The sequence below is a fragment of the Lipotes vexillifer genome, unplaced genomic scaffold, assembly GCF_000442215.2.
Source record: "Lipotes vexillifer unplaced genomic scaffold, Lipotes_vexillifer_v1.1 scaffold314, whole genome shotgun sequence".
In the NCBI taxonomy this organism is placed as follows: Eukaryota; Metazoa; Chordata; class Mammalia; order Artiodactyla; family Lipotidae; genus Lipotes; species Lipotes vexillifer.
The window spans coordinates 653,084-675,979 of NW_006777107.1; the positions used below are offsets into that span (position 1 = coordinate 653,084).

Consider the following 22,896-nt stretch of genomic DNA (forward strand, 5'->3'; position numbering starts at 1 on the left):
ACTGCTGTGGCCTCTCCCGTTGCAGAGCACAGGCTCCGGACGCGCAGGCTCAGCGGCCATGGCTCACAGGCCTAGCCGCTCCACGGCATGTGGGATCTTCCCGGACCGGAGCACGAACCTGTGTCCCCTGCATCGGCAGGCAGACTCTCAACCACTGTGCCACCAGGGAAGCCCTCATAAAATCAAATTTTGACAAAGATTAGCTAAGAGTGTGCTTAATAAAAATTTTAGGAGTGACTAAAGGGGAAAGCGGTTAATGCCTTTAAGGGCATTGAAAACACACTTCAAATTTCAAACTTAATCTATATTATTATGTATATGATGCTCTTAGTTGGATAGAGTTAGCAAGTAAAAAAGTTTTAATGATATATATTGTTTTTATTTGATATATTACCTATGTTGTTATATATATGATACTACTAGATTTAGAAAGTTATATATATATATATATATTTTTTTCTTTCCCATTGTTGACCTTTTGTTAATACACAATGTTCTTTCTTAAGGTCATTGATTCTAAGTTGGAAATACTAGACCTTTGGATCACTGGTTAGTGAGTAGCTAAATTAAGAGTCACTGTGCTAGGAAGAAACCAGTTCAGACTGAAACACAAATGACTATTTGGTTGAAGAAGTAACTGTCCATTTTTAAAGGGTGGAGATGGTTTGGTAGTGAATTAGTTCTCTCTCTGCCCTGGGAGATTAGACAAACAATGGATCTAACTAAGAAAATAGACTGACTCATTTGGCTACAATGCTATACTAAAGTTACAAGCAAACTAACATTAATATCCAGAAAGAGAATTGGGTTCCCTGTACTGTAAATGAATTTTACAGTCAATTCAATGAGAATTCTCGCTGAAGAAACCAAAAATCAGATATTGAATTCATAGATCTAAAGGCACTCTGAACCCTGTCTTTCCTAATTCATCATCTGCTATAGCAAGGCTATAGTCATGTGCAATTTACTTAAATATTTATCAACTCTTCCTTAGGATGGTAGTTTTTATTGGAGAAGTGAGGTTTGTAATAACTTTCTTTCCTCTTAATTTTCTTGAGCATTTCCCAACTTCTTCTAGTAGTGAACACTCTATCTTCAAAGTGCACAGGTACAGATGAGGAGGGAGAAAAGTCAGACCTGTTGGGCAGGAAGCGAAGTCATACAGGGCTAATAGTAGGTCATAAGTGAATAGGGGTGGAGAATGTGAGGGAAATGGAATCACAGATCTGGAAGGGACAAGTCACGTGGTCCAGACTGCCTCTAGACAGGTCGGGAAGGAGTGTTTGGGTGGACCTTTTTCACATCTGGATTTAGTTTCTCTTGAACTTTTTCAGCAGTTGCCATTCACCAAGGCTGATTTCTTCTCTGCAAGTCATGAGGTACTTCTCCTGCCCCAGGATAAAGCCCTTTGGAGTGGATTTAATTAGTTTTGGGGATGGTCCTGTTCTTATTCCAGGAGGTCTGTTTCAGGTTTAGGTCATTCCATTGGCCTCATCAACAACTGAAGGGCAGATCTCCTGGCCACTCAATAATTCCCTGGGCGGAGAGGAAAGGCCTCTAAGCTGATAGTCATACTCCATGTATTTCTAACTCCCCTCAGCTGGAAGAACATGATGTGCTGAGGTGGGTGGAGCTTTGAGTTGAGGAGCTTTTTAGGTAGTTTCAGGTCTCACTGTCCATGAGAGAAGCATACAGCTGCCTACCTTTCCCAACATCCACATCCCTACATTATTCACTGGTAGAAGTGGAGAGACTGCGGACGAAGGAGGATGGAAGTGAATTTTAACTTATTCTTCTGCTTCACCCGGGGAAGAGGTTTATGAGCATAAGCACAGAGGTTAATGAGATATTTCTTGCTCTTTGATGCCCATCACATCACTCGCCCCGTCTCCCACTAACCTCCTATCCCCCAACACACACACACGCACACGAGCACACGCACACACACACACACACACACACACACACACACACACACGAGCTTGTGCACGCACTGTGAGCAGAAATACAACCCCCACCTCCCCTGCCCCTCCTTCCCTCCCTCCCGGCACAGACCGATCAGAACTTCCCCTGGGTCGCAGCCCAGCGATATGGAGCGGCCCTGGCGCGGAGCCCTGCTCTTCCCGAGTCGTGGGTGGCGCGGTACTTGTTTCCCTCCCCTCCCTTTCCGGACCCAAACGGGGATGTATCTGGGTCAGCCTGGGAGGGGCCGGACCTGCCAGGGACCAGCGGGGGGAGGGGGGGAAGGGGTGGCGATGACAGCATTTTTCAGGTTTTTGGCATTTCTGAGATTCGCCCCGTCCAGCTTCTCACCGCGCTCGCGCCTAGCGAGGGCTGATGCTCCGGCCAGTCTCGGCTCTAGGAGGGGGTTGGGGAGAGCCGGTCTTTCCTATCTGGACGGCCACCCCTTCACGCCCTGCGAACAATGCAGCGCCCACCCCACCCCCAACACGCACACACATTCCCCATTCCCCAAGGCACGCTCCGCGGGCGGGCGGCGGGTTCCTCCGCCCCAGGAAAAGAGCAATGGAACAGTTCACGGCCGCCGCGAGTTCCTGGTCTTCCTTCCTTTCCGGTGATAAACGGCGGGGCTACAAGCCAGTTGCTGCTCAAGATGCTCCACCCGCGGGCTCAAGCCTGTCTCTCTTGGCCCTGCGGGGGCCCAGATCAGGACCGATAGTCCCTTGACCTCCGCAAGGAGCAAAAGCTGAGCGCCAGGGCGGCAAGAGGCGCGACCGGTGCTGGGGCGCAGACCCTCGGCGGGCTCCTGCTGCCTCAGTTCCTCCCTGCACGATCTTTTGCGCTCTACAGCGCCGTGGAGGAGCTGGGTGTGCGTAAACACCGCATCTTCCCCAGACGTTTTGGCCGAGGACGCCTGGGTGAGGTCCGGAGGGTCAGGGACCTTCCCGTTTCCCCTCCCTTGGAGCTCTATATATAAGCCCAGCACCGAAGAATCAAGGCCACAGGTCTTCACTTCCCTGAGGCCTGAACCCTCCCTCTCCAACCTTGCCCTGCTTTTAGCTCCAGATTTACGAGGGCTTGCTCTTCCTTTCGGTATTAGGAAGAGAAGCGGAGGGATGAGTTGAAAATCATCTCTGGATTCTTGCCTCCTGTACACAGCTGTATCCCTATCCTCTCCCTCCTTTCCCCACATTGCCCGCTCGGGGACTTATGTTTGCCGGAGGGTAGCCTCGCCTATCCGGAGCGCTGGGTCCTGTGGCGGGGCACCCACTGATGCTCTTTGGCCCGGAGCTTCCCGAAAGGTGCCTGCCTCCGCGGGTGCTCGTGGCCACGCAGAGGTGCTTCTCCCTCCCCGCATCACCTCACCCACAGACCTCTCTTGCCATCATTTCACCCACCCTTATATAAAACCGCGCGACCCACCCCCCCGCCATCCTACCCGGCGCAGCGCCCCCTCCCTTGGCTGCGCCTGGGCGGGCGGGCGGGGAGCTGAAGGGACCGGGGCGCGCGGGAGGCGCGCAGAGCTCTCCGGCAGCCCGCGCTCGCCGCGCCTGGGGAATTGGCTGTGGGCGAGGCGGCCCCGGCTGGCCTTTATCGCTCGCCCCGCTGGTCGCTTGAAACTTTATCAGCGAGTCTTGCCACTCGCCGCAGACGCGAGCGGGGGGCGGGGGCGCGGCAAGGCGCCGGCAGCCGTGACGAGGCGCTCCCGGCGCTGAGCGCTTCTGCTCCGGGCACGCATGGCGCCCGCACACGGAGTCTGACCTGATGCGGACGCAAGGGGGTTAATATGAACGCCTGTCTCGGTGGAATCTGGCTCTGGCTCCCTCTGCTCTTGACCTGGCTCAGCCCTGAGGTCAGCTCTTCATGGTGGTAAGTGCACGCGCACGGGCGCCGGGGTATTTTGGGGATGGGAGTGGAGCCCGCAGGGGCCACATAGACGCTTCCCGGCGGCGCTTCCCGGCGGCGCTTCCCCGCGGCCGCGGCAGTCACGGCTTCCGACCCGAACCCAAGCTGCTGCCCTCTCCTAATGCCCCTTCGATTCTCCTCGGAAGCCCATTCCAGCTTCGACAACTTCAACACCCCCCCCTCGCCCCCCTATTCCCCCTCAACTGAGAGCTCGGATGTTCGGTGTATTCGGATCCAGCTGAGCGACAGCAAAATCGGGATCTTAGAGACAAGCGCTAGCCGGGTCTCTAGCTCTACTAGCACAGACGTGTGTGTGTGTGTGTGTGTGTGTGTGTGCGCGCGCGCACGCGCGCGCGCGTGTGTGGGTGAACTTACCTCCAAAACTACTATCGTCCCCCCATGCTCCCCCTCCCCCAGAAACACCCTCAAGATAAAAACCGACGGGCCAATTCAGGCGAGCAAGAGCGGTAGAACCCAAAGCGCGTGATTTTGCCTTCTTTCCCGTCCTTCCACATTCCTAGTGCTTCACCCCAGTGGGGCGGAAGAACATTTTGCTGCCTCCAGGTAGAGACTACCGCCTTAATGCGAAACTCCAGAGGCCGGGGCGGGGGGGGGGGGGGGGGGGCTCTAAGATGTCAGTTCGAAACCACAGTCACCCCAAAGAGTAACTTTGCTACTGTCCTTTATACGTGGATCTTCGATTTATTCTGCATAGTGAAGGAACGTTGAAACGTAACAGGTCTTAGCATCCTTAAAAGTTCCAAAGGGAGAGGCTCTCCCCACCCAGAAACTCATCTCCATCTCCTTCATCTTGAGAAGAGAGAGAGTTGAGAGCTCTTTAGCGTTCTTGCACCTAAAAACTTCCGAACTGAAACTTAAAACACTGATTCAGAAAGACCTGTTATCTGTTATGATGTGCTGTTTTTTAAAAGAATCTGGCAAAAGTAAGGCGTCTCAGCCAAATGAGAGACTGGAGCAGGGAACTTTAGGAAGACACGAGCTCTTCAAAGGAGCAAAGCAAAGAAAGCATGGATGGGAAGAGGGGTTCAATTCCTTCCTAAGCCACTTTGAACAGAAAGGCGTTTAGCCTTGACATTACTGACATAGGATCAAAGATTGATTTATCAGAGTGACCGTTTTTCAATAAAATGACTATTTCTGTCTCCATGGGTGTATAAACATTATTTATTGCCCAGGCTTTTTGTCACATTGCCTCTCAGCTGTCACTTAAATATATTTTTGGGGAGTCACAGCTGTAATGATTTTATGATCATATAAAATAATGAAAATACAAGAAAAAGACATTCTCCTTGTTTGATCGCTTCAAAAGACACCTATGGCAGCTTGGGTTATATAAAAGGTACCTTTCTAAACATTTCACAACTAATAGAGAACATCTGGGTAGAGATGATGATGTAATTTTTTGTTAAAGTTTCTTCTCAAAAGTACTTTATGGAGCTATAACACTGTTTGATTCTTCCAAACGTTTAGTGTCCTTAATAACAATAGAAAGATTTTTTTCCAAACGCTCTCTATAAAAGCCAAAAAGAGCTGGAAAATGGAAATATTTAACAGATTCTTTAGTAGGAAAAGAATGGCATCCCTGTGCAGAGAGGATAACATCAGATACCGGCAGGTGTTGATTAGACAGACACAGACAGTTTAAGACACTTAAACATTAGAGCAAATCAGTGGCAGTGAGGAGCTTCTAAAGGTCGGCTTCCTCCGAAGCCAAGTCCAGACACATTGTGTACTGAGATCAGAGTCTTCATGGAAGAAGTCTTCCAAAAACATGTTGCCCCTTCCCCCCTCAACCCATTCCCCAACTGCAGACCTTGCCTCTCCCACCCTGCCCAGAGCGTCATCTGGTGGCCTCGGCTTCACATCCAGGAAACAGTCAGCACTCCGTTTTGGGGTGGCTTCTACCAGATCACTCACCATGCCTGCTGGGCTGCTTCTCCAGTGAACTAAAGTTAAATAACCTTTGCCTTCTAATATCCCCCAAAGGATAGGAATTCATATTTGAAATGCTGCTTTGAACTCTTCCCTCTCCCGGGAAACACCATGTGAGGCCTCGCTGTTCTGTGCTCTCCCCCGTGTTGGTCCTTCCCAGGTACATGAGAGCTACAGGTGGCTCCTCCAGGGTGATGTGTGACAATGTGCCAGGCCTGGTGAGCCGCCAGCGGCAGCTGTGCCACCGACACCCGGACGTGATGCGTGCCATCGGCCTGGGCGTGGCCGAGTGGACAGCAGAGTGCCAGCACCAGTTCCGCCAGCACCGCTGGAACTGCAACACCCTGGACAGGGATCACAGCCTCTTCGGCAGGGTCCTGCTTCGAAGTAAGTCTCCCGCCTTCACGCAGCTCGTGGGCTCTACCCTCATATACACACACCCTTATTTGGTCTTCAAAGTCCCTGCTCATCTTGTCTTGCATGCTATTTATTCAGTCAGAAGCTTGTTCTGTTGGGTGCCATTTGTCCCGTTTTACAGACAAGGACTCGAGAAATCAAGAAACTTGTCTGTCTCAAGTTTTGGAGGAGGATGTAGTGCCCCAGGCTGGTGTCTTTTTATTCTTGGCTCTGTCCATCCATGTCAAGTCACAACCCTGCCTGTCCCTCCAGGTTCAGATTTTGTCTCTAGGAGAAAGGACGCAGCAGCCACAGAGCGCTTTTGACTTTTTAACTCTTCTTTCTGGGACTTGAAACTTCCAGAAGGAAATGAGCAGAAGATTGGGATAGAATGCCCAAATTTTTTATTGGCCATAGATGGTCATTATTACAATAACAAGTCAGTGTTATTAAGAAGCAGAGACAAATCTCTGCTCAACACCTCTGACCTCCCATTCGGCTACTAGGCTTTGGGTCACTCTGTTCCTAAATTAAGCATTTTTTTTTTCAGTAAACTGTAAATTCTGTAAGGCAGGAACTCATCTGCTTTCCCTGCACCTTACTTGGTACCTTGTGTGTTGTAGGCATCACTCATTCATTGAATGGTTGAATGAATGGATGGATGAACTTGTAGTGAGTGCCTATTTTCCAGGTACATTTTAAGCAGAAGGATATTTATGGAGGGTAGGGGTGGGAACCATGAATTCACAGAGGTAGACCTTGGATACATTGCAGGTTTGGTTCCAGATCACCACAAAAAGCAAGTCACACGAATTCTTTTGGTTTCCCAATGCATATAAAAGTTATGTTTATACTATGCTGTAGTCTATTAACTGTTGAAAAAACAATGTACATACCTTAATTTTAAAATACTTTATTGCTAAAAAATGGTAACCATCATTTGACAATGCAGGTTGCCACAAAGCTTCAGTTTGTAAAAAGCAATATCTGTGAAGCGCAATAAAGTGCAATAAAATGGGGTATGCCTGTGGTTTCTTCCTTTTCTTTTTTTTTAGAAAGCACATTGAACATTATCTAACTACATAATAAACTTCTTAAAAGTTCTGAATGTGGAAAGTAGCTTACTAACTTGTACACAATCAGAGAAAATTAACTGAAAATCAGATCTTATTTTCAAAACATCCCCATCCCTTAACCTGGTCTTAGCAGCATTCTCCAAGAAGTAACACATCCCATTTGCTACTGGGAAATCTTACTGAAAACACAACAGTTTATGTGCGAACCCCAGAAACAGGAACATTTCCATTTGTTTTTGCCCACCTCCCCCTCCCAATCCTAAGAAAATCATTCGGGCTGTGCACTTGGTAATGCTCAGCAGAGGGTGTTTCTATCAGGTAATCTTCACAGCCCTAGGGTTTTATGAGGCCAAATGCAAAACTGAATGTCTCTAAAATCGCCCAAGGGCGTAGTACTCTCACTCTTAGTGTACCCCTAAAGTTAATTTACTGTGATATTCTGCAATTTTATTCTCTGGTTTAAGAATATTCTTCCGCATTCCTTTTGGAGTTTTGATATGACATCACAAAATTTTTGAAAGGATAATAATAAATTTCAGCTACATGGAATTTTAAGACTTCACCTAGATTAACTCACCAGTGAATCAATTAAAGTGCTGGACCTTATCAAAGAGAGTTTGCAAATACCTGGCACGATAAATCTTTGCATATATTTGGTACAGGCTCTTGGTGTTAAAGATGTATCAGGATTTTTCCTTTTCAAAGGTCTCAACCATTTTCCAATGATTACAAATTAAGTGTACTTCTCATTTATAAAATGATCACCTATAGAATCTGTCTATGAAAATCCATTGAGATGTCTCCATATTGAAAAAAAAAAAACCTTTCAATAACAAATCAAAGGAAGCAAGTTTGACCACTGATTCTAAAGAGTGTATCTGCCAAAGCTGGAGATTCATTCAACTTAATCTTGGCAATGTTTGTTTCTTCAGAGCTGTAGAATGGCTGAGAGGGAAAAGGTTATAAATAGAGAAAGCAGAACACGTTTGACTTAGGCTAAGCCTTCAGGTAAATTAGAGATTATAACTGTACTCCCCTCAGATTTCTTTCAGATGAAGCTGAATGCTTTGCCAAAGTACTCAAAACTTAAAACACTCATGCTACACAGTTTCTTTCCAATCTTCACAGAAGGCCAGATTTCTTCCTGGACATTTACGTAAACTCCTGTGACTGTCAGTGATGATTTTGTGTCGGTTATGGGAAGGCTGAATTTGGCCTAAGGTAGCTTATCCTGGAAATAATCACGAAATTCCAATGAAGCTATCCAAAGAGTTTTACAATTAATTGCTTGGAGGGAAATTCACATCTTAGAGTTGTAAAGAACTCCTCCTTCGGAAACCTAAATGTCCTCATAGATAAACAGGAAAGCCAAAGGGCAGTACCACATATAAGGAGAACATAAAAGTTACTAACATATCCTGTGGTCATAGAGAAATGGAGAACATCTGCCTCTTTTGCTTCAGAGACCAAGAGTAAGGCAGACCGATTTTTAGGAACTTTCATAATTTGCTCATTCAACCGACTATCACCAGACACGGGCAGAGAAATGTAAAGACAGAACTAGTAAACTCAAAAATAATCCTGCAAGAATTTGCATATACTTTCAGAATTCTAGAATAAGCCTTAAACAAAAAGGTGATTAGGTTTCAGCCTTGTTAAAAAAAAAAAAAAAAAAAGGGAAAGCATTTAAAAAAAAAAAAAAAAGTTGAACAACCCATAACCTTCCAGAAAGCCTAGCTTCTAGTGTTTTGCCTTCCCAGCTGCCTGTCCCAGCCTATACACTTACTAAACATCGCTTGACTTATCTCAAGCCAAAAATTAGAGAAACTTCAATAGTAACAAATCAGGAAGTCTAAATATCACCATTTAGATTTGGATTTTGTTTCATATTGCAATGGCTTTAAAAAGAATCAGTTTTTCTAAGAAGAGGCCCGAGATCAAAATTTGTTTTGCTACAAAGCCAACTCTTGAAATGTGCTACTATTTTGCACATAGCATTTTAGTGATTCATCTAAGACACTTAACTGAAAACATCTTACGGCCGTATCTACATGATATACCAAAACATCTGGAGGTAAAATGAAAAGATATTCCATGTGCTAATTTTTAATTTAAATAAATAAATATCTAGCTATTTAGTAATGCGTTTGAATAATAAATGACAAATATTTAGAAAGGTGATGGCTTTGCTTTGGAAATTATTTCTGAAATGTAGCAGAATTTTAAGTGATTTTTTTTTTTTTTTCTTTCAGCCAACAAGTCAATGTAGTTGTTTGCAAGTTAGGCCAGGATGCATTCTGTGCCTAGACAATTTATTCCTCTACTAACCTTCAAAATACTGTCTGGTCACTGACATTCTATAATCTGCATCTTCCATAGCTTTCCCCTAAAAGACCACCTCATAAAGTTTCTCTTCTTTCTCCTTAAGAAATAAGACTAGTGCAAAATATATTATGCATTCAGGAATTTTCCCCCATATGATATCTCTAAATGTGGGCACTGAACTCCAAATCCAAAACCAGGCTTTAGCAGATCAATGGGATGACTATGGACAAGGTATTTTCCTACATGGTAAAATGGGTAAAATAAAAATTTTATTTATCTGAAAGCCACTAGCAGAGATTAAGCCACATTTGCATCTATTAGTCACCATCTTTTACAAAACATGTCAATTCCTCTTAGAAAATCATCTGTGATCCTTATAACATAATCTGGAATTCTAAAATAGCTCCCACAACCGTCACATTTCTCTCTGGAGAGCACTACCTGCTACCTATGGCAAATATTCATATAACTGATTTTACCTAACTTCAAGGCATGATTGATTCTTTTTTGGGGCGTGGTTAGAGGTTTCGGGGAAGATAGTTTTTGAGGCTGAGGCAAGTGCCATTTAATATGGTATAGATACATTTTCCTGATTTTTAATAATGAGACTAGCAGAGCAAATATTGCAAGGGATGTATAATAAATTTTAACACCGAATGACAAACGGAAACAAGCAGGGCTTTGACGCGAAAAGGTAGTTTGTTCTCCCAGCTGTGTGGTTCAAAAAGTCACACTCGTCTTGACATAGTGAGTCACCAAATGGCTCTCCATTTGCTGCCTTGCACTGGCATTAGCTTGTTTGGCCTCTATTTTGGTGGTGAATATATTTGCTGCAGCAACCATTAGTAAAAAGGCATGCTAATAACAGTGAAATACAGCTCCACTTGAAAAATGAGGTGCACACAGACCCTAAAGAGCCTTATATCTGTCACTATACCACAACACCGTGTTATGAGTTACTACAGATTATTAAAATAATTTAATGTAGTTATCGCACTGAAATATGTACCCTTCAGCCTGGAAGTGAACGTAGCCTGTGCTCTAATAAAGAACAATTCTAAGAAAGCACCCCAAAGGGTTCTTGCCCAGGTCTAATTATAGGCGGTAAATTTGTTTCCTTCCAGAAAAAAACAAAGAAAAGCTTTTCACTGTGTTTTACCCAATACCAGTGATTAGTGCAGGTGTTTCAGAAGAAAGTAAATTCACCTTAATAGTTAGACGTAGTATGTAACTCAAGGATATTGCATATTGCCTTCAATAATCTCGCCGTTACTTGTGAAAGCTGATGCCAAGCCGAAGCTCTCCAGGGTTAACCAGAGGTGCTGGTTACTGCTGTGAACTGTCTTCCCACCTCAGCCCCTAGATTACTTTGAATTCAGTATTTCAGTAGCAATCATTTACACACATACAAGCGTCCTCAATAATGCCTGGAAGTCTGGAAGGTTTTTTCAGTGAGAGCTGTAAGTAGCACGAATACCCAGATATGTTATGGAATGATAGAATTGTAGAATTCAGACTGTATGCTGCAGAGGAGGAAACCAAGGTCTAGAGATGTCCTGCTCCTCTCTTCTGGGACATGTGGGATTCTAGGTTAAAGCAAGAACATGTATGAGACTAATATGAAGCCAGGAACTGGGCAGGGCAGGCTTTTGCTGCATTTTCTTTTATACTCTATTTACTTTAAGGATAGTTGTCCTACAGTTATCCAAATTGATAAAAGCTTGTATTAAGCGCGACGATTCATATTCAAGAGCCAGCCTTGGCTCTAGGAAAGAATTCTTCAAGGATACTTTGTCTAGTGGCAAAGTATGTCAGAGGCAGAACAAGTATTAAACAGCCATCGTGTAAAAGTTACTCAGAACGAGCAATGCCAGACTACTTTTAAGAAAAGCATTTTTGTTACAGGTAGCCGGGAATCTGCCTTTGTTTACGCCATCTCCTCAGCTGGAGTTGTATTTGCCATCACCAGGGCCTGTAGCCAAGGAGAGTTAAAATCCTGTTCCTGTGACCCAAAGAAGAAGGGAACCGCCAAGGACAGCAAGGGCACTTTCGACTGGGGTGGCTGCAGTGATAACATTGACTATGGGATCAAGTTTGCCCGAGCCTTTGTGGACGCCAAGGAAAGGAAAGGAAAGGATGCCAGAGCCCTGATGAATCTTCACAACAACAGAGCCGGCAGGAAGGTATGGACTGCAACAGTGCTCATTTTGTAGACTGCATGGCCTTATAAACCACTTAAGGCAAGCTTATCTTAAGCCTTCCTAGAGTGCTAAAATGCTATCATCACAACTTCCCACTGTCCCCCAGCCCAGAGCTGTTTGTTCTAAAGAATACCACCAACTGGGTTGAAATATCCCCACCTGCACTCTACCTTCCCTCCCACAGCTAAGCTGAAGGAGTCCACCCACTGCTTTTGGCATTGGGTACAGTCAAGTGCCTATGGTCTCTCTGGATACTGTATCATCTAGTCAGAAGATGGCATCTGTGGTTGAGGATAGGGCTGCACCCCACATACCAGTAGGACACTGAATGCTTGTATCTAAGGGGTATCAAGTCCCAGAACATCTTCTCTCAAACTTATCATGAAAGCAACTCACCAGGCATGGCTTGTTGGCTTCTTCTAGATTCAGGGAAGCTCTTTTCAGAACCAGAAGCTGCTTTCACTCTTAAAAGCCCCACCTTGGGCTTTTAAGGGGTTTCTGGTACTGGATGAGTAAGTGGACTAGGGGAAGACGTGCCCCAAAGAGGCACACTGGCCCCTTAACCTCTAGCCCTGACTAAGCTCTTAGGCTGTGGGTACCTAGTCAATATTCATTCCCTAACTCCCATTTGTTAGATGAGGAAAATAGACCCTCCAGTGCTCAAGGTCACATGGAGAATCAGAAGAAAAGCCAGGACTAGAATTCAGGTTTCAACTCCCAGCCCCGGGGTGGTTTGGCCTAGGATTAAACCATTTCAATGCCAGTGTTCAGATCCACTGATGAGCCATGTCTCTGGGCATGGTGGCTTGACCAGAATAACTAGAGAATCTGAATGCTGCACATTAGGCCTTTGTGTAAGAAGCATAAACTGGTTGGCTAATCAAACATTCAGTCAGAACCATTCTAAAATAATCTAACTGCCAATGAGAAGAGATAACTATAATTTGTCTTTTATCAACACAAAATAAATATGTGCTTGACATTAATATATAAAGAAAGATCAGCATAAAATTGAAAAGTCCCCAGGGGGGCTTTAATAGGAAAAAAGAATAGAAAAGAATGCAGATCTGTTTGGATGAAAACCCTTTTACTAGACTCACAGAGGGAACAGATCTCATTTAAAGGAATTTGGAAGGAAAGAAGTCTTGCTTAGCACATGGAATAAGATGAGTGTGACCTGAGCAGTTTACAAATAGTACCTTTCTTGAACTTGGAAAATCAACATTCCTAATTTTCACAAATTTATGAACTTATAGTGACTACTGCCAAGAATATAGACTACGGTTGTGCAATCCTACAACTGTGGTAATTACTGCTTGTGCAATGGTTTAGATAAGGAAAAAATTACATTGACCTTTGTTTTGACATTGATACCATATGTATAGGTTATAAAGTGTGGTGTCTTTGATAGGAGAATGCTGCTTAATTATTCAAGCACAGTATATAGTTGGATCTCTCAGACTATTTGTACAGATAAGAGCATATGGTCATACACTGCATCCAAAATAACGTTGACTCATCAAAATAAATGTTAATTTTGCTTAATAGATCATTAGATATTGAATGTTTCTACTCTTCAAGACAATAGATCTTAGCTATTATATTGTAGGCTCTGAATAAACATGATTTTTAATGTAAATTACATGATTCTTCACTGTGTAGAGGTGAACAGCTGTCAGGCCTCAGATATTCTCCTGCCTACTCTGCAAAACTTAGGAGGCTACTTTTGATTGGAATAAAAGTGCACACACTGACTTTTTAAAATGTGGCTTTAATTAATGGTGGGTGGGCAGACTTTTTCAAGGAGATGCATGATGTCAGTGAATATGAACTTTAATGAGAGTAAATGTATTGAGATAAACATGCGTCTCTAATTCTCTTCTTGCGGTCATTAGACCCCCAGTCTCTACTCCCCCTTCGTACCAGCAGAAGGTCTGTGGAATCAAAATGAGAACAGGCTGGGCTTGAGTCTGAAGGCAGGCCTCCTGAGCTAAGCCTCCCACTGGCCTAGCTCTAGAAAACCCCAGCCTCCAAGGCTGAGAGCCACATCAGTTCATTTTCTTTCCTTCTTTGTGCTTTTCAGTATTTCCCAAATTGTCCACTATGAACATCTTCTGCTTTTTAAAATGGGGGGATGGGGTGGGGTGGGGAGCAAGGGGCAGGACCAATACACTTGAAAAGAAAAGCCATCTATTCCAAGATTGTTCTGCTTAGCCAACACTACAAATCAGAATTCAACACTGCCATTCACAACAGGCCTTAACTTTCCCCTAATATTTGAGCAGTTTAACTCTTTTATTATAGCAGCTGGTTAGAGCACCCTCATGTGTCTCTGTACTGTAATATCATTTTAGATCTTCTATGCTATTATATCACTTTATTTTAATCACAGCTTTAACAGAATTTGTAATGACGCTTCTTTCCTTCATGTTTTCTTGGAACTCATCTTAAGTCTAGTTTTCTGCCTCCAAATAGGACTATTAATAAGTCTTGAAAAGATAAATCTACCTTGTTCAAAACAAACATTTTATCGAAAAAGACAGTCCACAGCTTCTCTTAGCAGTTCTTTTTAGATCTAAAGAAGCCATGCTATGAAAACTTCTAAATTATATTTTAAGATAGGTTAAGGTAAATTTCAGGTGAAAGTTACTTGGTTGATAGTCACCATTTGTTTCCTTTCAGGATCTTGAAAACAGCTTTAAATTAGTCCACTCTTTCTACATGAAATGATCACAACTTCTTTTACCTTTCCTAAGAGAATCTATCTCAAAATATTCCATGTACCCAATCAAATACTGCCCTTCAATCAAGACATTTCCATAATAAGAATAAGAGGAATTCCATAAAAATATTTTTCCCAAAAGTATTTCTTACCATAGTGAAGATGGAACAAGGAATGTGAAGCGAGACCTACCTTCGTTTTAACCCTGCAATACCGGTGGCTTAGATCACTGAATTCAGGCTCTTTCAGATGTAAAGGGGATTGTAGTGCTATGGAAAGACAAGGGTAAAGTGAATAGCACAGAACCTGGCAAGTAGTAGGTGCTCAGTAAAAGCTAGTCCCCCCTTCCCCCTTCAGTGACGTGAAGGTTATCTGTAACTCAGGGTACAGAATCAGGCACAAATCCAGTTTGAACTAGTACTTAGGATTCAATCTGATCTCTCCACGTACCCATAGACTCATCTTCGGTACAGTCTAACATACTAATAAAAAATAGGCATACGGCATTAGCTAATGTACAAAAGACCGTCAAAATCCTTTGTAATTTGACCTTCTAAAAAACCCCTATTGGAATAAAAAACAGTATTAGTATTACTATTTTTCAGATGAGGAAACTGGGCCTCAGAGGGATCAAGTGACTAACACATAGGGTCATACAATCGTGAAGTGCTGGGCTTGGGGGCTCAGACCCATTGCTTTCATCTTTTTGTCCTTATCTACCTTACCATGTTGCCTCTGTTGAGAATTTCTGAGAAAGATAAACACACAGCATTTCTGTATTGAAAAAAAACAAAACAAAAAACAGCAGCAGCAGCAAGCAGTCCTTGGAAGGTAGTTTACTGGTGATATTTTTTTCCTCTTTGTGTGTGTCTTTAATTTTACAAGTTTCCTAAACTGAATATGTATTATATCTTAATAAAAGGGAAAACCTTGTTTAAATACCAAAAACATAACTTCTAGTCACCATGAACATGCCCAAAGCTTGTTTGGTGGATTTCCAAAATTTCAACTCAAGGCACTGCAAGTTCTAGAGCACTGTTCCTATGTGCTACTGGACTAAATTTGGGAAAAGCACTGTTTCTGGTACTGTCATATGTAGAAAAGAATAAGACAAAATCCTGACCACAAGAAACTAAATTTTTTTTTTTTTTTTTTTTTTGCGGTACGCGGGTCTCTCACTGTTGTGGCCTCTCCCGTTGCGGAGCACAGGCTCCAGATGCACAGGCTCAGCGGCCATGGCTCATGGGCCTAGCTGCTCCGTGGTATGTGGGATCTTCTCGGACCGAGGCACGAACCCGTGTCCCCTGCATCGGCAGGCAGACTCTCAACCACTGTGCCACCAGGGAAGCCCAAGAAACTAAATTTTAATCAGGGAGACAAGTGAAATACAATTGCGAGGCAAGCTCTATGCTAGATGGTATAATAGAAAAATCACCCAAAGGGCCAGTTAGTTGAGGAGAGAAAGGTTGTGTCGTAAAAGAGCTGGGTGTTGAAGCTGGAGATAAAGGTCTCCTATGGCTGAGATAGGGAAAATGCTTTCCAGGATGAAGGGACTCCAGACAAAGAAAGATATGAGAGTAGAAAGAACATCAAAGTTGAAGAATGACAAGGGTACTAGGGTAGAGCTCATGACTGAGAATTAATAGGAGCTGAGGCTGCAAATTTGAGTCTCGGCCAGATCTGGAGAGCCTCAAATGCCATGCCGAGATATTTGGGTGCTGCTGTGAAGCAATGGGAAGGTACTGAACAATGCAGGAGATGTTAAATACTTAAGTTCCAGTTTTATGTACTATTAATTTCTCTAGAGTCCACTTTAAAAGAATGACAGAGTTCAAAGTTCAAATGTTCTGTAATAGGTTTGAATGAATGACTTTAAAAAACAGACTCACTAGGAAACTTATGAGAAATTTCTACCTCCCTGAATTTTATTTTCAGCCTTACCTATACATATAAGGACTGATACAGACAGTAAGCTTCCTGATGGATAGTAATAAAAAATTAGCATATGGCAACTGTGTTGCTATTTATATTTTTAACATAGTGTTTACATTGTTATTGGCTCATTAGGGGTTCTTAGCTATTGACATCATGTTGACTGAGGCAACATGGAGGCTGGGGCTCTGGACACTGGTTCTAATACTTGAGCATGACCTTGGACAAGTTACCTAACAAGGATTGCTACAGAAAATAAAATATATACACATAAGCACCAGGTTTTAAGCAAGCCTAGGAGGTAGGTATCATTACTATCCATATTTTCCATATGAAGAGACTAAAGTCTATATAATAGGGTGGCTGGAATTAGGAAACAAGTTGAATTTATTTCCTAGCTGAAATTCAAACTTAACTTAGCCTCCTGTATTTTACATTTATATATATTTAGATATCCTGTATTTTTTCTTTTTTTTTTTTTGAGCGGTACGCGGGCCTCTCACCGTTGTGGCCTCTCTCGCTGCGGAGCACAGGCTCAGCGGCCACGGCTCACGGGCCCAGCCGCTCTGCGGCATGTGGGATCTTCCCAGACCGGGGCACGAACCCGTGTCTCCTGCATCGGCAGGCGGACTCTCAACCACTGCGCCACCAGGGAAGCCCATCCTGTATTTTATATGTGAGAAGTTTGGAGGGCAAAGGATCCAGAGTTTCTAGTTCTGTGCTCTGCCCAATCCAGCACCCCTCAAGGTCAGTACTGTGGAGCACCGGGCCTGCCCCTGAGCTCGGCCCACTGAGGTGCCAGCACAAAGCAGATACTTCCAAGTTCTGACTACAGGAAATACCTCCAAAGTCAACACAAGTGGATATTGTACAAGATGTAAGCATAGCCTTACAGGCAAGTAAATCTTGGGCCTAATAACGACTTCCAAGAATAGATCCTATGATGCCACTTAAGATAAATAATACATAATGGGTCTGAACCAAGAGAACTGGGTGTGATGAAAAAGAAATCACTCTCGAAAAGTAAGGAATATCAACAGAAAAGAAAGTGATAAAACTGAACTGAAGGGCTTCCCTGGTGGCGCAGTGCTTGAGAGTCCGCCTGCCGATGCAGGAGACGCGGGTTCGTGCCCCGTTTCGGGAAGATCCCACATGCCGCGGAGCGGCTGGGCCCGTGAGCCATGGCCGCTGAGCCTGCGCGTCCGGAGCCTGTGCTCCGCAAATGGGAGAGGCCACAACAGTGAGAGGCCCGCATAACGCAAGAAAAAAAAAAAAAAAAAAAAAAACTGAACTGAATTACAGAGCCAGACTGCTTTAACCTCCTGTATATCCTCATCTTCCTTTCAATAATGTTGAGCATCTTTTCAAAGCACAACTTTCACTTAGTACAGATTTATGTTCTGACTGGCCTTCTCTGTTCATAAAATTAAACACATTCTGAAAAATTAGATCAGTTCTGCCAGCCTCACCTCTCTCTTGATGGACCCAAAGATAGAATGTTTTTGATACTGTCAATCTTTTACCATGTATGAATCAAAAACTAACCAGAATTAAAGTCCCAAAGCAGAGAAAACTGTTAACAAAATTGTTACAGTTCCAGGTAAAGTTCTATTATTCATAGAAAATGGTTTTTAGACTGGCCTCATTAGTCAATAAAAATTATTATATATATGGTTGGTCAACAGTAATGTTCTTGAATTCCACAAATAAGTTCCACACCTTATATTTCCTAGCTAAGCCCACCCACAGTCACTGTTTTTAAACAATAACAGTGCTCAAGAAATCACAATGTCTTATTTAAGTTAATAAATGATTGCATAAGCAAATCAACTGCACAGTTTGCTAATAAATATTCCTTATTTTCCTAGTTCCAGGGCATGTATGCTTGAAAGATATGTTGGTCTGGTTTTCAGTAACTCTTATTAGAGATGTGGACCTGTCAAAGGGATTTAATTGTTAATAAATGTACTTGGCTTTAAGCCAGCATCTGAAAATTAAATAATATGTTTTTAATGTGTGTTTCCCTCAGGAAAACTGATATAGGACCAGAAATATGGTAGTTGCTTTGTGGCACACACCCAACTAAAAAGTGACGTACTAACAGTTCTTCAATGCTCAAGTTAAACTAAATACTTTAGTTGAAACATAGCATATAAAGACCTAAAATAAATTCTAGGCAGGATTTCTAAAGCAAGGTCAGTAGTTAAGTTTGCACAGATTTCACATGGTATAAGGTGGATTGCCCTTTTTCTGATAGGGAGAGAATTGGTATAGCAGGACACAGGGTCATAAACTTAGCAAAATGCAGGTACTTACAAAAAAAATCCTCATGATCAGCAAAGAAGCCTTATAAAGACACCCTGGCATTGCTTGGGCTCCGTCTCCAAAAAGCCTGAGTTAAGAGACTAAAATTTCACTCTCCTTGGGAGAAGTTTGTCTTATTAAAACTGTCAAAATAATTCTTTGTGGACTAATTTGATGTGCAAACACTAAATGTAAAAACTTTTGTAGAACCCATCCACTGAAACCAGAGACCATGAACCCCCCAGGAGTTCATGAGAAAGGCTGGCAGAGTGATTTAAGGTGTCAACCTGGTGTCAGACAGGCTTGGGGTACATCCTGCCTCAGCTCCATTGCCTGTGAGACTTAGGGCAAGGTCCTCAGGGTCTAGGTATCTCAAAATCCTCATCTGTAAAATGGGGATGAAAATAGTATATGCCTTATATGCTTGTGTGGATTAAATAAAAGTGCTTAAATCAAGTGCTCAGCATGGCTTAACATATGGTAAGATCCTAATGAATGCTATGCCCTGTTTTTATGCTCTGAGCTTTAGTTGGGATAAATATAAAATAGAATTGTTCTAGCTTGTACAATGCATGTATTTCCTTCTTCCATGCCCCCCCTTTTTTTAAAAACAGTCAGACTTTTGTTTCTGTGGTATAGAATATTTATAAGTTTCTTAAATTCTAAGAGTAGAAAATAGCCTCTGCAGACCTGAAGGCTTAAAGTGCTCAAAATCAAAGATGTAAGGGCCATCAAAAATCTACTAAGATTTTAGCACTGACAGAACAATGAGCTTACTGAAGATTTTTTATTGAGAAAAGTTATATATTAAACTAAAAATGGTTTCTATGAGGCTAAATGCCAAAAGAGTACTCCTGTCCTGAGCAGTTACATTTATTCATCTTTTTAAAAGTAGTGGACTTCCCTGGTGGCACAGTGGTTAAGAATCCGTCTGCCAATGCAGGGAACCCGGGTTCAACCCCTGGTCTGGGAAGATCCAACATGCCGCGGAGCAACTAAGCCCGTGCGCCACAACTACTGAGCCTACACTCTAGAGCCCGTGCTCCACAAGAGAAGCCACTGCAATGAGAAGCCCGCAACGAAGAGGAGCTGCAGTAGTATACTGCAACGAAGAGTAGCTCTCTCTCGCCACAACTAGAGAAAGCCTGTGCGCAGCAACAAAGACCCAACACCGCCAAAAATAAATAATTTAAAAAATAAAAAAATAAAAGTAGTCATGTCAAATGAGTAAAGGTTTAGTGATGAGATGCCACAGAGTAAACACTGGTGGGATTAAGCAAATAGTGAGGGGAAGTGGTTGACGAGGAATTGCGCTTGGGCGCCTGGGGGATATAAAAAGCCAGGAGGGCTGTGAGAATTTACAAAGAGGGGCCTAAGAAGTAGGTTGAAAATGAAACCTTGACAGCAGTCTGCATCAAGAATCCAAGACGGAAGTGGTACCAGAAACCCTTTAGAAAAGATTCGAGACAAAGTGGGAAACGGGACCTAAATGTGTCATGGGCTGAGGCCTATTTCTGGAAGAAGCTTTCAGCATCACACATTGGAGAGAGACAGCAAGTCACTGTAATCGATTCTTTATCGAGTTCTTTCTGTTATAAAAACAATACTCACACAAACAAAAGTAACAAACTGAGCAGTACAGAAGTGTGTCTCATAAAATGAGAACATTTCCTCCCCTCACAATCCTTGTCTCCTTCCAGAACATTTCAAAGTGCAATCGGACTCAAGGCTGTGGACAGAACATATACAATTTCACCTCTTCCTTCCTCCCTCAGACCTCATTAAAATTATAGTAATGGAATAAAAGTGGCTTAAATCAGCAATAAAGAGAATAGTCAAAGAAATGAGAGAACTCAACAAATTTCTGGAAAGTGGAAAGGGAATGAAGAAATCGTAACATAAAGCAGGATGGAGAAGCCTCAGCCTAGAAGAATAAAAGCAGATGAGGGGGGTGGAAAACAAAAGCAGATGAGGAATGTGGAAACTAAGAAACCCTGAGAAAATTTCAGATACAAATGAGCACTGGAGAGAAGCATAGGGCTGAAAATTGGGATTAACTGAAAAACCCATTGGTGGTATAAAGAACCCCATCCCCTCCCCTTCACCCCCAAGCAGAACTCCTGGAAGTCTAGTGTCGAACCTTCTAGGCTTTCTGCAGTTAGAGCCTCCAGAACAGCCAGTGTCCTACCTACTCCCTAGAAAACAAACCTCTGGTCCACAAGCCCCACCATATAACCAGAGTACCTAAATACTTTTTTATTACTTCCCTCTTAAATATGAAGAGACTGTCCAAGAATTACCATATATTTGATTAAATTCAGAAGCATAAAAGAAAGCAAACAAACAAAAAAGCAGTAAGTCAGGCAGGGATGAGAAGAAAATTTTTTAAAAGCCAAGAAGATCCAAGAAGATATTAATATCCATGAACAACAAGAATGGATGCTTTGAAAAAGTGACAATTAGAGAACAAGAGAGAACTTGGAAGAGAAAGGCAAAGAAATCTCCCAGAAAGTAAAACAAAAAGCCCAAAGGACAAATGGAGAACCATAAACATCACTCTCTTTCCTGCTTGAGTTTGAAACCAACTAAAAAATGAACAAGGGAGGTAGACAGAAGGAGTAACAGCGTCTGTTGCAGGACTGAAAAAAAAGGCTGCACTGGAGGGTGCAGTTTTGAAGCTTCGACTCCACCGGGAGCTGGGCAGACTTACCCCATCCCAGGCTGCGCACCGGGGCCCTGCAGGGAGCCCCTTGCTGAAGGGCAGGAGCTGATCATAACTCATCTGCTCCACAGGCTGGCAGATGCCCAAAGAGAAGGAACCCAGGCACACAAGCCCTGCTCCTTCTTCTAAACTCACCAGTTGGATAAGTCAGTTGTCCTACCCTGGGGAGAAATGAGTAAGGGGATGGAGAGAGCCAGGAGTGTTAGTCTAATGGAATTTATTTCTCAAGAAGCCAGGAAGAAAGTATTAAAACTATAAAAGAGAAAATATGAGACATAGAGGATTGAGTCAGAAGGTTCAGCAACTTGACTAATTAGAATGCCATAAAGAGACTAAAAAAGTGTGTGGGGGGGCGGGGGTGGAATATTAAGAGAAGATTCTCAGTGCTGAAGTTTCTAGATCAAAAGGGCCCACTGAGGGCTGAGCAGGACTAATTTTTTAAAAAATCCTAAATATATCATTGTGATATTTCAGAACACCAAGGATAAGGGAAGGTTTCTAGAACCTTTCATCTGGGGGGTGGGGGTGGGAAAGTGAAACGAAAACAATAATCAGTTGCCAGAGAATCAGCCAGACATCAGACTTCCCATCTGTAACACTAGAGGCCAAAGCCTGTGGAGCAATAACTTCAGTTTTGAGGGAAAATTATTTTCAACCCAGAATTTTATAACCAGCCAAACTATTAGCCAAGTGTGAAGGCTGAATAAAGACATCTTAACACACAAGATTCAGAAAATGCATCGCCCATGTGCCTTGAAGGAGTTACTCAAGAAGGGGCTGCAGTGAAGAGAAGGGATGAACCAAAAAAAGAGAAAACATGGCATCTGGCAGAGCAGAGTGTCCACCTAGGAGGGCATGATCCCAGCTGTGTCCAGATGGGACTAAGAAGATGCAGGACCATGGAACCCGCAGGAAACGAGGGGAAGTAATGGAACAGGTGGAATGAGCCTGAGAGTGGAAGACATTAGGTTACAGTAAACACACCTGGTAGCAAGTAAAGTGAGAAAAAGCCAGACTTCACTCCAGCAACATTCTTCTTCAGCACAGAGGCAATGCTACTGGATCAGAGATTATAAAATGCAGCCCTTGGTTATGCAGTTAACTGTTTGACATCCATATTTACCGTTCTGAGTTTTTAGATTCAACATCTAGACATACCATGAGAGACTTAACTATTGTTACAGAACTTTAATGCTCTCGTCTTTGTCACCACAAAATGAATGAATGAATGAATAAAATCAGTGTCATCAAAGACAAAGAAAGGCTGAGGAGCTGTTCCAGACTATAAGAGACATGACAACTAAGTGCAACATGTGATCCTGGGCTGGATCCTGGACCAGAGAAAACAGTAGCTCTTAGAAGGAGGAGGAGGAGGAGGAGCGTGCTGCAGGGGCGGGG

At 43.2% G+C, this 22,896-nt stretch overlaps 1 protein-coding gene across 1 annotated transcript in view; it reads left to right on the forward strand.

Annotated features, from left to right (window-relative positions):
- The first annotated feature begins 3,448 nt into the window (after nucleotides 1-3,448).
- The window catches only part of WNT2 (Wnt family member 2), a 45,987-nt gene continuing 26,539 nt past the window's right edge, over nucleotides 3,449-22,896 (forward strand). The window contains exons 1-3 of the mRNA XM_007450773.1: nucleotides 3,449-3,831; nucleotides 5,981-6,207; nucleotides 11,523-11,800. Of these exons, the coding sequence (XP_007450835.1) occupies nucleotides 3,749-3,831; nucleotides 5,981-6,207; nucleotides 11,523-11,800 (588 nt within the window). The 5' untranslated portion in view covers nucleotides 3,449-3,748. The remainder of the gene's footprint in view (nucleotides 3,832-5,980; nucleotides 6,208-11,522; nucleotides 11,801-22,896) is intronic.